At 38.6% G+C, this 14095-nt stretch overlaps 1 protein-coding gene across 11 annotated transcripts in view; it reads right to left on the bottom strand.

The window, feature by feature from the left end:
• Nucleotides 1–14095, bottom strand: part of zgc:66433 (uncharacterized protein LOC321250 homolog) — a 50548-nt gene that overhangs the window by 26238 nt on the left and 10215 nt on the right. For 3 of the 11 annotated variants that reach the window (XM_034121144.1, XM_034121151.1, XM_034121146.1), the window contains exon 2: nt 2422–2504. In XM_034121144.1, coding sequence (XP_033977035.1) covers nt 2422–2504 — 83 coding nt within the window. Of the gene's footprint in view, nt 1–2421; nt 2505–5662; nt 5713–7112; nt 7132–7175; nt 7252–11185; nt 11257–12856; nt 13502–14095 lie in introns of those variants that run through there. The other 8 variants (XM_034121148.1, XM_034121150.1, XM_034121147.1 and 5 more) reach the window with 8 other exon arrangements.

Here is a 14095-nt window from a genome sequence, read left to right as displayed (position 1 = left end):
TGAGCATTCCTTCCTTTCTCTAAAAATACACCTTCTGGTTGGAACTTAATCACACTGAAAAATGTCTGGAATCTCAACCTTGTGCTGCTTAACATTTCTGGGTCATTTCTTAAAGAACACTTGTCAAAATGATTGAGCTAATTTCTTTATTCATTCTGTATCATAGGTAAATGTAACTAAACAAGTCACACACATTATGCAAGACTTCAAATTGTCTACATAAAGCACCTGACACAAGATAATGCAATTCTCATCCACTTTCTGTAAAGCATGTTGGCAAATTCTCCTCTCTTTTGTCCAGACTTGAAAGTAAACGGCTTTGTGTTATTGCAGAGCTTCCAACAAACTTTTATGAAGCCTTTCTGCGCTGCCAAGATGAAAAAAACAGGAGGAAACACCATCCAACGGAGCCATTTCAATCACTATTTTAGGCACAATGCACTCTTAAGTTAAAGGTCTGCTCTCCGAGAGTTGAAAAAGGCCACCACTTCAATGGAAGGTCAGTGCAGCTCTATGGTCAGTGTAGAGCTAAGATGCTGATATTCACCAAAATACTGTACATTCTCTCAGTTAAAAACATGGCTACACTCTCATAATCAAAATAACATCATCAGGGGAGTACTGACCTGAGCTAACATACTGAGAAGATGGTGACCTTTGAGGGAAACAATGCCAGAGAGAAAAAGAGGGAACCTAAAATATCTCCACCTTGGCAGGTTCGATTTTTAATATCTGAATTGGCAAAGAAAACTAAAATCAGTATATCAAAAGTGTTAAAATAGCTGGGTCAAAAACAACAACAAAATATAAATGCAATTTTCTTTTTCTTTTTTGTAACTAAATGGAAACACCACCAGTGAAAGTTTTATTCACCGAAATTAATTAAAAGTTCAGTAGGACTTTACTAAATAATCCATGTGAATTTTTGATCATTTATTTCTGGGATTTTTGCTTATTTACAATATAATGAGGACAGCAGGCCTAACAATGTATAATTTATATGAACAGAGTCTGACCCTCTGAAACTGCAGCTCTCTGCTGGCCTGGCACCATCACTGGGTTGACTCGGACACATTGAGACGGACATGAGTGGCAGACTCGGTGATCTGTGGAGTCACGCCTGCTGGCAGCTCTATCATGCCAGTCAAATAGAAATCACTCACCACACTAAGTGCTAATGGTCTGTTTCCTGCCATAATAGATTTCCACTGAAAAGTCAGAATTAAGCTCAGGCAGAGAGACTGTTTCCACTTAGTTGGCCTGTTCGATAATCCCAGGCGTACTTCAGCTAAAAATTCCTGCTGTGTTTTCACCCACACATTTTTCTGACCTCTGAATGCACTTCTCACTGGTTCAATTATATCAGCAGCATGCTCTCCATCTGTATCGACAGTGTGCATCTGGGTTTGTGTGTGTGTATGTGTGTGTGTGAGATGATGATAGCTTTCTGTGTTCCTTCATTTCCTGCCAACGGCAGCCAGGAGATCTAAAGCGCCTGATCTTCTCTGCTGTGTCTGTGTACACAGTCAACATAACGCTGATATGACGTAGATTTCATACAGTACTAGTACCCACCAATTCTCCCCATAATATAGTTTGTTATTTTTGTCTTATTACACAGCTTAGTTGAATGTTTGATTCTGATTGGTCGATCTGGACAATGAGAGGTCTGCTCTTTTCGGTAGCAGATCGCTGCTAAGGGCGCTCTGCTCACATTTAAATGTTTAGATTTGAGGAGAGCACAAAACTTTAGATTCATGATGGTTAAACTGTCCACAGTAAAGAAAAGAAAAGAGAACAAGAGAAGGAAAGAGGTTCAAAGACAGAGAGAGCTGGAGGACAGAGAATTTAGCACAAGAAAACAGACAAGAAGTAAACACTAAAGGGAACAGCAGAAGAAGACAGACAGGAATACACACTAATAGGATCACGGTATGGGCTCTGGTGTTGTTGAAAGACTTGTTAATGGAAAATAAACTGTGAACAGATTTGGACAGTTATAGAAAACCTCGATTTTAAGTTACGTCGCTGTGATCGCAGTTCAGACGTTGCTAGGCAGTGGAACAGACTATTTTTTTTAAGTGGAAGAAAAACTGTCATTTTTAAATATATAAAATCCTGTTAAAAACAAAATGTTGTGTAAAATTATTAATTTATTAACTGAGTAAGCATGTAATAATTGGCTAATTATCCCTTATTTAGCTTTGGGTAGCAGGTCCTGAGAAACCATTGTGTCCTCATATCACATGCAGAGTCAAAGATCTTGTTTTTTTTAAATGCAGAGATTCAAACATAGTTTTTTCATTATTAAAGTCATTGATCTCGACCAATTTTACATTATGAATAATCTTTAGTCTTTTGTTCCTTTTTCCACTGAAATCACATGAAAACTTTTAACTGAACATTTAATCAAAACTTTACCTGAGCACTCCTCCGCAACCTCAGCAGGCTCCTGATTGGCCATCCCCTCCGGAGGTCCTGACGCCATGGCAGCGCTGTCACTGCTGCGAGACAGGGAGAGAGACTGATGAGCATCACTTTTCCTCAATAAAGATTTATACTGTGAGCACAATACAGCAGTACACTGATACATTCCTAAAAAAGGTGAGGGAGGATGCTAAGGCTTGTTTAGTATTTTAGGAAACCAAAAAGCATGAACTAAAAACTGTTTTTCCCCATCTATTACACCTGTCTGGTTTCATATTTGTGTGGCAGTACTGTGATCAGACTCGCTGTATATTAATCTGATTAAGGTCCGGATTAGGAGTGTCGTGACTGCCAGTAAAAGTTTCTTACTGGGTGGAAAAATCTGCAATAACAAGGTACTGCACAATGAGAGTACATTTAATAATAATAATAATAATAATAATAATAATAATAATAATAATAATAATAATAATAATAATAATTTAGATTTGTATAGCGCCTTTCAAGAAACCCAAGGACGCTTTACAATGGGAGATAAAATAACAAAACAAAAACATGTTTAAGTATCATATGACAAGCAGCTTCCTTATAAAGTATCTTCCTCAAAGATGAACATGTGAAGTGGGTCTTGTTGGGACAAAGTTCAGCTTGGTCCTTAAACTCTAGATGTCATGTTGCACTTCAGTCTGATTTAAATCTCCAGTCCAATCCTTCACTTCAATCCAAACAGTCTCAGCAGAGGCATGTTTCCAATGTTCTGCTCTGCTCTGCCATCTACTTCTGTCTTAACACCAGCAGGTGCCCAGCAACCACTAAAACAAACTCAAACACTTGGAAATCACATTTCAAACTGATGTCTTGTTATTGCTCGAATTGTGCAACAGAATGGAGGTAATAACACTGCTACGTGAACCTTTACAAGACATCAAAAGAGGTTTCTATTGGATACTGTTCTTTTAATAAGTAATCACAATAAACAAAACAGTATATTTTGGAGTTTTTAATCTATTGCATGATTTTACTCCACAGGACTATTAATAATCCTTGTGCAGCAGACAGGAAGTTGAAAGACCGTGTGATAGTTCAGCTCCTAAATGTTGAACCATCTGCTGTCTGTTATTCGAGACAGCTCCACTTTGTTAGCTAACAGTAAACCAATGCTCTTAAAGTACTATGAATAAAAAAACAGAGAAATTGACCTGAATAGTTTGCACCAAACCAAACAGAAACAAATATGTGTTTGAACTTGATGTGTGTGATGCATATCAGGGATAACATTCTTCTGGCATTACAGACATTTAAAAAATAAATAATAAAAGTTATTGTTGTCGTCTTTCAGCAATCGGCACTCTTATGACTCAACCAGAGTACTGCAACAAAAGAAAAAAAAGGGCTTCCAGAAAAGCGAACAAAGTCAAAGGCATCCACGGTAAGTTCAGGAAAAACATGTGTTTGTAAAGGTGGCATGAAAGTAAGTCCGTCTTCATTTTTTTAAGAAAAGGGTACTGATGTTTACGAATATTAGAGAGATGTTCAATATTCTAAAAAAACACCACCGGCCATAATTGCACTGCTAAAACAGGGCAAAATTCAGGTTTTGGTTTTGGTCTGAACACATCCTACAACTTACTGAAAGACCTTAACTTCTGAGCAAATTGTTGAAAATGACCATGTGATATGGTCGATAGTTCCAGGAAAATCTAATAAGTTGACATCGACTATCGGAACACGAAATTGTTAAAATATAACTTTAGGTGATTGTAACTTTAAGAAAGCTTACAAGACAGCCATGTTTTCCCAGTTTGCTGTTAGTGTAGAGGCTCTTTGTCTCCATTAATGAAGTGTCTGGAGAGCTTCTTGTCACTATGTTTACAGTTAGTTTTTATTATAGAAACAGATGGAACATTCCAGAGTTTGTTGACGTGCTGCAGCTTTCTTCAGTATTACCGTTATGCAACCATTGGCTATGATCATCATCCTAATACTGGTCATGAGAATCATCATACGTCAGAGAGAAAAACAACTGAATTAAACTATAACTGTGAAATCACTTCCTAATTAAACCGTGGTATTAACAGTATTTCCATATTTGGATTATTGTATCACATGGTCATAAACAGACACACACTGATGTTGTTGCTGCTGCTGTTATGAACACACACACACACACACACACACACACACACACACACACACACACACACACACACACACACACACACACACACACACACACACACACACACACACACACACACACACACACACACACACACACACACACACACACACACACACACACACACACACACACACACACACACACACACACACACACACACACACACACACACACACACACACACACACACACACACACACACACACACACACACACACACACACATCATATCTCTAGGAAACAGATACTGATACACAGACACAAACACAGATAAATACAGACATTCATATAATATGTTGTCTATGATATGAACTCAGGAAACAACGAAGTGCCTAGGGAGAATGAAAACTTGACACCAAATAACAACACAGGACTACATGTTCTATCAGTAGGGAACAAACCACAAAAGGCAAAGACTCAGTTAAAACATAGTTAAAACGTTTGTTGAGAGGTTTTTTGGTGACATTCTACAGTATGATGTCTGATAATAAAAGATGCTGGTACACCTGCTACAACCTTTATAAGGAATAGTGCAGTTGTTTAAAAATAAAATTATTGTTTTTGATGGGATTAAGATAAAAAGAATACCCCTCCTCTGTCTGTGCGTCGAGTAAGGAGCAGAAGCTAAGAGGCAGTTAGCTTACGCAAGCATAAGACTGCAAGCTAGGTGAAACAGCTAGCCTGGCTCCCTTCAAAGTTAAAAAGTCTGAATACACCTAGAAAGCTCTTTAATGAAAACATGGTATCCTCTTAGTGACAACCATTCATACAGTAAATAGATGTGTAAAAACAGCACATTTTTGTTTCACAAGGATTTATGTAGCCTACTTAAACAACTTGACGCTAGCTAAGCTAGGCTACAACAAGCTAATTGACTCACGCCTCTCCCTCCATACTTAACACACAGATATGATTGTGGGATCAATCTTCTCATCTAATTCTCAGCAAGAGGGCTGATTCCCAAAATGAAAAGTCCTTAAGTCAAGCGGAAAGACAATTTCCTGTGTAAGTATTAAGTTCAAGGTCAGAGGGTCAGGGGTCAAAATGACTGACCTGCGCCCACTTCCAAAGCCGACTCCCCATGGTGACATCCTCCTTTTCATCTGAGAGAAGAATGGAGAGATGACGGGGAAGGAAAGAGAAAAGGTTAAAAAAAAGTCAGAAAAACAGATTTGAAAGAAAAGAAAGAAGCAACAAGAGCGGGAAAGGGATGAGAGGACGAGTAAGGGACACATAAATAAAGAAAAAATACATTGAAAAACAGAGAAGACTGGGACAACACAAAAAAGATAGGAGCGAAGGGGTCAGAGAGAGGGGTTGTGGGAAAGAGCAGCATGAGAGGGAAGAAGAAACAGTTAGATAAACAGATGAATATTAGGAGGACGAGACAGACAAGAGAAAAAAGACTTACAGTAAACACAGAGGCCTTCCTGTGTAAAGTTGCTACCAAAGATGGTAAAGACGCACTTTCTGAATTCACTTTCTCACTCACAAAGAAGTAATAAAAGAAGTTTAAAAATGACTTCGCAAAAATGAACTCTCAAAGAGAAGAGAAAATAAAGTTTTCATCATTGTTGTGCAATGGAATATAAAACAAAACAAAACAAGATCAGCGCAGTAACGCAGTGAGCCACAGCCGCCCTAGCCTCCACATTTAACATAAATCTATAGAAACTATTTGTCTCACACGGGCAAAAGGGGGTTAACCTGATCAACAGTTTCTACAGTCTGACAAAAACCCATCACTTTAAAAGACATAAAAAGCATTTTTCCATATTCAACGGTCTGAAAAAAGGCTATTGTCTTGTAGTTGATATTAAACATTTGATAGCTGTGTTAACCAAATACAAGGCACAAACTGAACCAAGCAGTAAAACATATTTCTATAGTTTAACATGTTGGAGAGGGTGTGGAAACCTTATAACTATGCGCAGAGTCTTTCTCTCATAACATGGAAACTAGTCTATATTTCACAGTCCTGGAAAAAACATGAAACAATCTGGAGCTCCCTCCTTTCTTACAGTCTCATAAACAAGAGCAGGTTACATCATTTTGTTTATCTGAGCTTGTTCCTAATCTTCATTATTTATTTGTGTAGCTATTTCAACTATGCTTTCTTTCAGGGCACTTTTACAGCATGAACTTTTTTCCTTTTTCTCATTCTTCCATGACTTTTCTGGCAGCTATTTGTTAACTTGGTTTCTGCAACCTTGCAATGCACGCAGTGTAAACACTCTCAGGCACATCATTAACTGTATTTGGAAGCTACTCAGTATGTGTATGGGCATGACAGTGTGTGTGTGTGTGTGTGTGTGTATCCTCCTTATTAGAAGGTATTCCGAACTGTAGGGGCCCGCCTTTATTAGACACATGAAATAACCTCGTTACAAACCACTCAGTGAGCACACAGACACACAAACACACAAAAACACATGCAAACACAGATTGAAGATAAACATGTCCATATTTATCCACGGTTTGTGGTGAACTGAGGGTTACATACTTGATTTTTTTCAAGTGGGATCCGTTGTATGAGGTACTTATGAATAGTCAGAGTATAACCTACAGCAGACGGCGGTCGTCACTCCCCCAGTTTGGAAAACAGACAGGAGTACCAGCAGAAAGCTAGGCGATGAACTTATCTGGATGGGGGTAACAACAAAACGTATTTTAGCCACCAACACTTATTCAAATTGATTGAAGTGTATCCTATATTTAGAATATTTTCACCTGAGGCAGCCCTTACAAATGAGGAACTGAAACTGTTGTCTATGCTCTGTTCACAGCCACCAGACTCCATTGACTACAGCAATGTTACCCCATAGAACACATAGGTTGCTGGTCTGCCACTGCTTTGATACATTAGTTTGTTTGTCTTATTGCATCAACGGTGATTCCGAAATGTGCTTTTCTAAACATCCAAACTACACCTGCAACACATACACACACTTTGGTGCCATAATAACATCTGCTATTAAAATAAGTTAACCCTTGCCCAGCTGATGTAGACAGAACAGAGTCCAAATCAATCATGACTGGAATAAACAGTGTCCAGATCCATACAATGAAAACAACCCTCATATTGGAACACAAGCGTTTAGCAGTATAGAAAATAGTAGAAACTCAAGTAAACGCTGGAGTGAATAATGAATAGAAATTAGCTCTTTTGTCGGAGATGACTATGACTTGACTTTGTCCACAGGGTTCCTGTCCTTCTGACGTAAAACAAATCCAATCTAGTTGAGCCTTAATCCCTCAATGGGACCAGTCACCAGACTCAGAGCTCCACAGGCTTACGACTAATTGGCTGTCGTCAGCACCGACATGCTGATGTCTAACATGATGTCTGACTTTGAGGACTGAAAATCCCCCAATGTTATAGTAAAAAATTAAGCTATTAATACAGATGATAAACCTTTCCATGATTCTGAAAAGGTTTCTCTGTATACAGGCACATGTAAATTCCTGTTTAAATTATAGGATCATGTAATCTAGTAATATCTACAGCCTCTATTGTAGCTCCTATATTGGACTTACAGCTTTTACAACACAAATCCACTCCACTGCAGTCCTAATCCTTCTGTACAGTCACTGGTAATGGCTTATATGGACCTTATTACATTAGTACAGCAATTAGAGACCACAGAATACGAGATTTACAATCAAACAGCAGCAGAGGCAGAGCTTAGAAAAGTACAGCAGCTTTTAACTCACATTCAACATCTCAATTTCTGAAGATTTTCAGTTGGTATAACTGTGACCAAATGAGAAATCTTGAATTATTTTTCCCTTCGCTAACATGATTATCCAAGAAGAAGATTCCAAATGTGCAGACATCAGCCAAAGCTGTTCCAATTAGTCAAAAAAACCGAGTGTGCCACATAATTTGAAAACCCTCCAAAATGAAATGAGTTCTTCCTTAGTCCAGTTTTCACGCTTGCAAAAGTTTTTTGCGGAAATTCTAACAGTATTTTTTATTTAATCTTGCAGACAAACCAACAAACAAACCACACCGAAAATATATCCTCCTTGGCTGAAGTATTCGCAGTAATGATTTCTCATAAGGCTGTAGCGGAACAAACCCCTTGGCTGTGTGGCTGTAAACACTTAAGAGAGCTAAACCTCAGTCATGTGAGAGCCGTTAGAGCTAATGCTGTTAATGAATGAAATTCTGTTTACCGTACAATCCACCCCTTGATGTAAGACTGCTCATTCGACATGCCATCACCATTGGTTTTAAATGCTTTGCGGAATAAATCGGGATGTTTGAGGTGATGAGGGTTCTTTGGGGTTTTGGTGTGGTGGACTATTACATTTCTGGCTCCAATATTCAGCCTGATATTTCCTTAGCAGGGATCATCTTGAACATATCTCTGTGCAGAATCCATTTGGGACCAGTTAAATACCTATTTTTAAAGGGCTTGACCAGACAACGAAAACAACATCTTTCTGAGACACAAAAAATAAGCCCAAATCTTGATTTGATCTGAGTGAGAGAAGATGAGAGGTCGACTCAAGGCAGTGCAGATAAACTGGTCGCATTGATATCATGTTAGTGTGTCCATAAAGAGCTGCAAGTCTTTCATTTCCAAATATAGAAAGGGAGATATGAAGGGAAGGGATCAAGTTACTGTAGGTTGCGAGGAAGTGGGAAATATTTGCTGGTCAGCTAAAACGATAAACTCGGCTGACTGAGATCAACCATTAATGAAAGACATGTTTTATGTACAGACATAAACAGCATGCATGTCAACTTGTACCAAGTACTCAAGTTTGTACCCCTATGTACTTTTCTTTAAATGAAGCACAATCATCCAATCAAATCAGAGATGGACCAAGGCTTTCTACAGCTTTAATACATTTCGGATACACAGTAGTACAGGACTGAAGCCTTATGTGGATTAGTTTATCAAAAACATCGGACTCATAATCAAATGTTGTTCGTTTGTTATTTTCTTTATGAACAGTATTGTCATTTGATATCAATGTAAAAAAGTGAGTCATCAATCAAACACATGAACTTACAGCACTTAACTCAGTTTTTAATACACTGCACATTTCTTCCTGAGCTCAATATCCTCTTAAAATGAGACATTAGAAGATCATTCGTAGAGTTTTATGTTCTTAATAATGCTTGTTTCCCTAGGTCAAATGTGGAGTGTATGTTTCCCAATGTGCAGGCAGGTTATTGACTAAATGGATTTTTAACATTCAAAATACATTTCAGGAGTCCATCTCCGAACATTACTTTGCAATGTAAAATTCTGCAATGATAGCCCACTCTCTTATTACGATGACCCTGTCAAATAAGGGCCCTGGGAATATAGAGGGGGGGGGTGACCCCTGCTTACTTTGTTGACATATCCAGCGTACAAACATGATAGTGCGTCATCAATTAGAATTTAGCTCAAGATAGCAACTATTTTCCAGATGATCAAACCAGACTTCAGACTTTGTCATCAATTTACGCCTAAAATAAAGGAAAGTAGCTGTTCCTAGATCTGGTTCATTCTGGGCTGGATTATTGAACACTATACAAGGTCCAGTCTGGCTGTCACATTCTGCCATCTTGTCACATGTGTCTCGGCAAGTTATCCAATAAAACATTAAGTGGGAACAGCGCGTAAAAAGGAAAGCATCCACACAGGATAAACATCTTTTATTCTCCCATTACTAGTCTCCCCAGATGTTACAAAAGCTTTTTTATGAGTTGTGTTATTGTTTTACATCTTCATTCCTTAGGACTGAAGAAGCTCAATTTGACCCAAAGGGCCATAAAAGGATATGAGATATAAGGAATGTGGCCAGATAACAGAGCTGCACACCAATATTTATTTGTTCCCTCCTCCCCTCTTTGTCTCTTCATTCTTTTTACATCCAGACTCGAGTCTAACCGCACATACCTCACTGGGAACATGGCCTTCAAAACCGGGGTATTTCCTCTTGAGCTGTTCAACCATTCAACAGCTGCATAGTCAGCAGGAGACGGTGACTACAAAGGAAAGTATCCCTTCAATTTGACATCTTAGCAATAAAGAATGTCACTGTTACTTTGACTTTCCCTTAAAATGCAAAAAAATATTTAAGAAAGTAACAGTACTCAGTAGTGTGCACAACGTGCATGTCACTGATAACAATGTCAATTTTCAAAATCCAAAGTAGAATGACGTAGAATGTCAGGTTTCATTGGATCCACCCTTTCTGTTTGGGTTTCATACAGAATGGGAAAGAAACCCAAACAGAAAGGGTGGATCCAATGAAACCTGACATTCTACGTCATTCTACTTTGGATTTTGAAAATTGATATTATTGTCCTATAGCTCCAACATGCTTTGACTCCTAAGGCCTGTTAACATGTATTAAAACTGTATTTTCAGTTTGGTTTTTCTCTTGTCTTACAGCTCTTCTTCTTATTTCACTTCTCCATCTCGTCCTGTTTGAAATGGGGCTGTGCTTAGCAACAAGCCTTAAATGGACTCAAGACAGAACCTGGACAAACACTCTCATCAGTCACTCTGCACAGTCTACATTCATTTACAGCTGCATCACCATTCCGGATAAACAAACTCAACCTACCATGGTTACATAATGACTTTTGAACCAAGGAGATATTGGGTCCAAAGGTCCAAATCAAACAAGACGGGTCTGAAAATCCCTAAATCTGCCAGATTTCTGCAAAAACAAAAAAAAGATTATACGTGGCTTTTGAAAAAATAGGTCAAATTTTACTTTGGCGACAATAGGGCTAAAGAATTGGCCACAATCATTAGACTCAGGAGCTAAATCTATGTTCGACGTCTCGACAGGAATCCTTCAAGCAGTTTAAAGTGATACCACACAAGACTCTTAATAAATCTCTAAACAATGGTTTCTTCACATTAAACTTAGATGATTGTAACTGCGATTTTGGCTGAAAACTGTAGTTGTTTCTAAAAGTCTTGGTAGGGCGGCCTCTGTTGAGGTCTGTTTGCACTGATAAGCACTCATTCTTCGGGTGCTCCCCTCCCCATATTAACTGCATCTATAGAATACTTGATGTGGTTACATATAAAAGCTAGGGAGGGATTACTGTGTCAAATGTTAAGTTAGTTTATAGGTCTCTTCAGTCTTGAGTGTGTCTGGGTTTTTCTGTATACTGAGGATTTGTAGTAAGACGTGACTCAATTCACAAAATCCTAGTTTCAGTTCAAGGAGTTCTTTAGTTTAATCTATGTGTAGCAGTCTTGCAGCTCATTCCCACTCTTAAATTTACTTTCTCTCGAAGTCACACACACAAACAAAATGTTTGTCTAAGTCAACTCTGCTGAGAGGGCCATAAAAGCTTGCATTGTTGTCATGTCATGAGACTGAAAAGCCCAAGACAAAGAAAGTGGAAGGGGGTATCAGTGCGCCCAACACCACATCCCCACAGATCTGGTACAAAAAAAAGATACTTTGCTATAGTCTAAAGGCACTCATTATCCTAACCCTATGTGGTCCTATCACACTGCCAAGCCCAGTCCTATATATAGCCAGTCAAAGCATTCAAATCACTTCGGACTCCCACAAGCTACAACAGAAACATGCACTCCTCAAATTGAAATGAGGAAAAAAGTATTATATATGCACATCAGTTGAGCAACAATATGACTGATACCACATCAGAGCATTAACAGAAATGTTCATCTCCTAGATTGTCCTGCTTAAAAGCAACAGCAAGTTTGGTTCCTGGATTTTCTGATTAGTCATTCACTTCCAGTGTAAAATCAGTCTCTTCGGTCAATCAGCTCTGAGTCATACAGCTGACTGTCATCGCCAATTACAAGGAACAAGAGTTCGACTAGATGGCTTCAACAAAAGACAGTGTCAAGTCTTGGACATCCCCCAATATATTCATTAAAATGAGCACACTTGAGTAAATGATTTGTAGTTTCTATCAGCAATAATACTTGTGTTGTTGTCAACATGTTTGGCACATCAGTACAAGATGACTAGTGACACATCCCATTAAAAGAGCCAAATAAAAATCACATCCCGTCACACAGAGATTTAAAGATATTGTACATGATGAGTTGAGATTAGTAATATTAATATTCAGACGAGATGTCAAATCAAGATTGTGCAATCTTCCAAGGCATATTTTATGACTCATCTTGTAAAACATGAAGACATTTGAGTAGGCTAAGTTGGTTCAACAGAATTTACTATCACAATATAATTTCATCATAATCATTTAACAGTACTACATTATGACAAAAAGACACTTACTTCCTTCTCTTGAAGCAATCGTACTTCCCAGCCATGTTGTTTAACTGTTATAGATTATTTCCCAACACTTCTTTGTGCCTCTTTGGAAAGATAAATGTGTTTTTTCTTGGTTTGTCCAAGAATAGACAACCTTCAAATCCAACACCTTGTTCTGTTGTCCCAATCCAAACTCCTTTTTTCTTCCTGAATATCCAAGACTTCTCTCTCTTTCCAACAGAGAAGAGACCACTCCACAACAGGAGATTGCTCTGTCTTCAAGTCAGAACATCTTCTGAGGTTCCTCCCCCTTTTCAGCTCTACTACAGTCAAATTTTGTTGGAAGGAGATTTCTCTCAACTTTGACAGCAACAGCAAAACAGCAAGCCAATCCCAACAAATCCAGTACTCAACTGCAGCCAAAGTATGATTATAACAGGATCACAATAAAACACAAGAAGCAAAGAATGACAGAAAGATAGTTTGAATCTTCCTTATTAAAGGACCCAGGAATGTCTTAAAAAAAAGAAAACGTATTTTCCTATTGTGCCTCACAGAACTATGGTACAGCTCCCTGGAGTGGTACAATACGGCAGTAAGCTATAGGGAAACAATTCACTAAATGAGTGAGTGAGTGAGTGAGTAGCTGCTGCATGCCTCACTCCTCTCCTCCCGTCACCACGGCTGGTAATGCAGCAGGGGGAGGGCTGAAGGAGGGAAGAGGATAGAGAGGGTGGAGTGAGGAAGGAGGCAAGTGTGAACAAGAGACTGCCCCCCATTACTTTCACCTCTTTCTTTGTCTCTCTACTGTTCAGTGATATTAAGTTATATATCCTTTAGTATGTAATCAGGTTCAAAGAGGTGCATTTATTGTACAATCTTAACTTTGATGTGAAAACTGAAGGAACACAGCCTTTGGTAAGTGCTAGAGTGGCCTCACCAAAACTGGCATACTGTGTTAACCTGGTGTCACTGTCAACACTTAAGACTTCAACTACTGGCGCTGTATGCTAGATTGTGTAAGCTAGTGTAGATAGCTAGTAAGCTAGCTAGCTATAAAGAAATGTTTTTCATTACCTAAAAGTGATTTAAAGGTGGGGTAGGTAAGTTTGAGAAACCGGCTCGAGATACACTTTTTGTTATATTCCATGGAATGCTCTTAATATCCCGATAGCAATGAATATCTTAAGAGCTTTGACAAAAAATCCATAAAAAAATGGCCCGGCTAAAATCACTGGATGGCCTACCTGCCTGTCAGCCTTC

This window comes from Trematomus bernacchii, unplaced genomic scaffold (genome assembly GCF_902827165.1).
Source record: "Trematomus bernacchii unplaced genomic scaffold, fTreBer1.1, whole genome shotgun sequence".
Lineage (NCBI taxonomy): Eukaryota > Metazoa > Chordata > Actinopteri > Perciformes > Nototheniidae > Trematomus > Trematomus bernacchii.
Note: the sequence above shows the minus strand (reverse complement) of the source record. Positions and strands in the feature narration are given on the sequence as shown.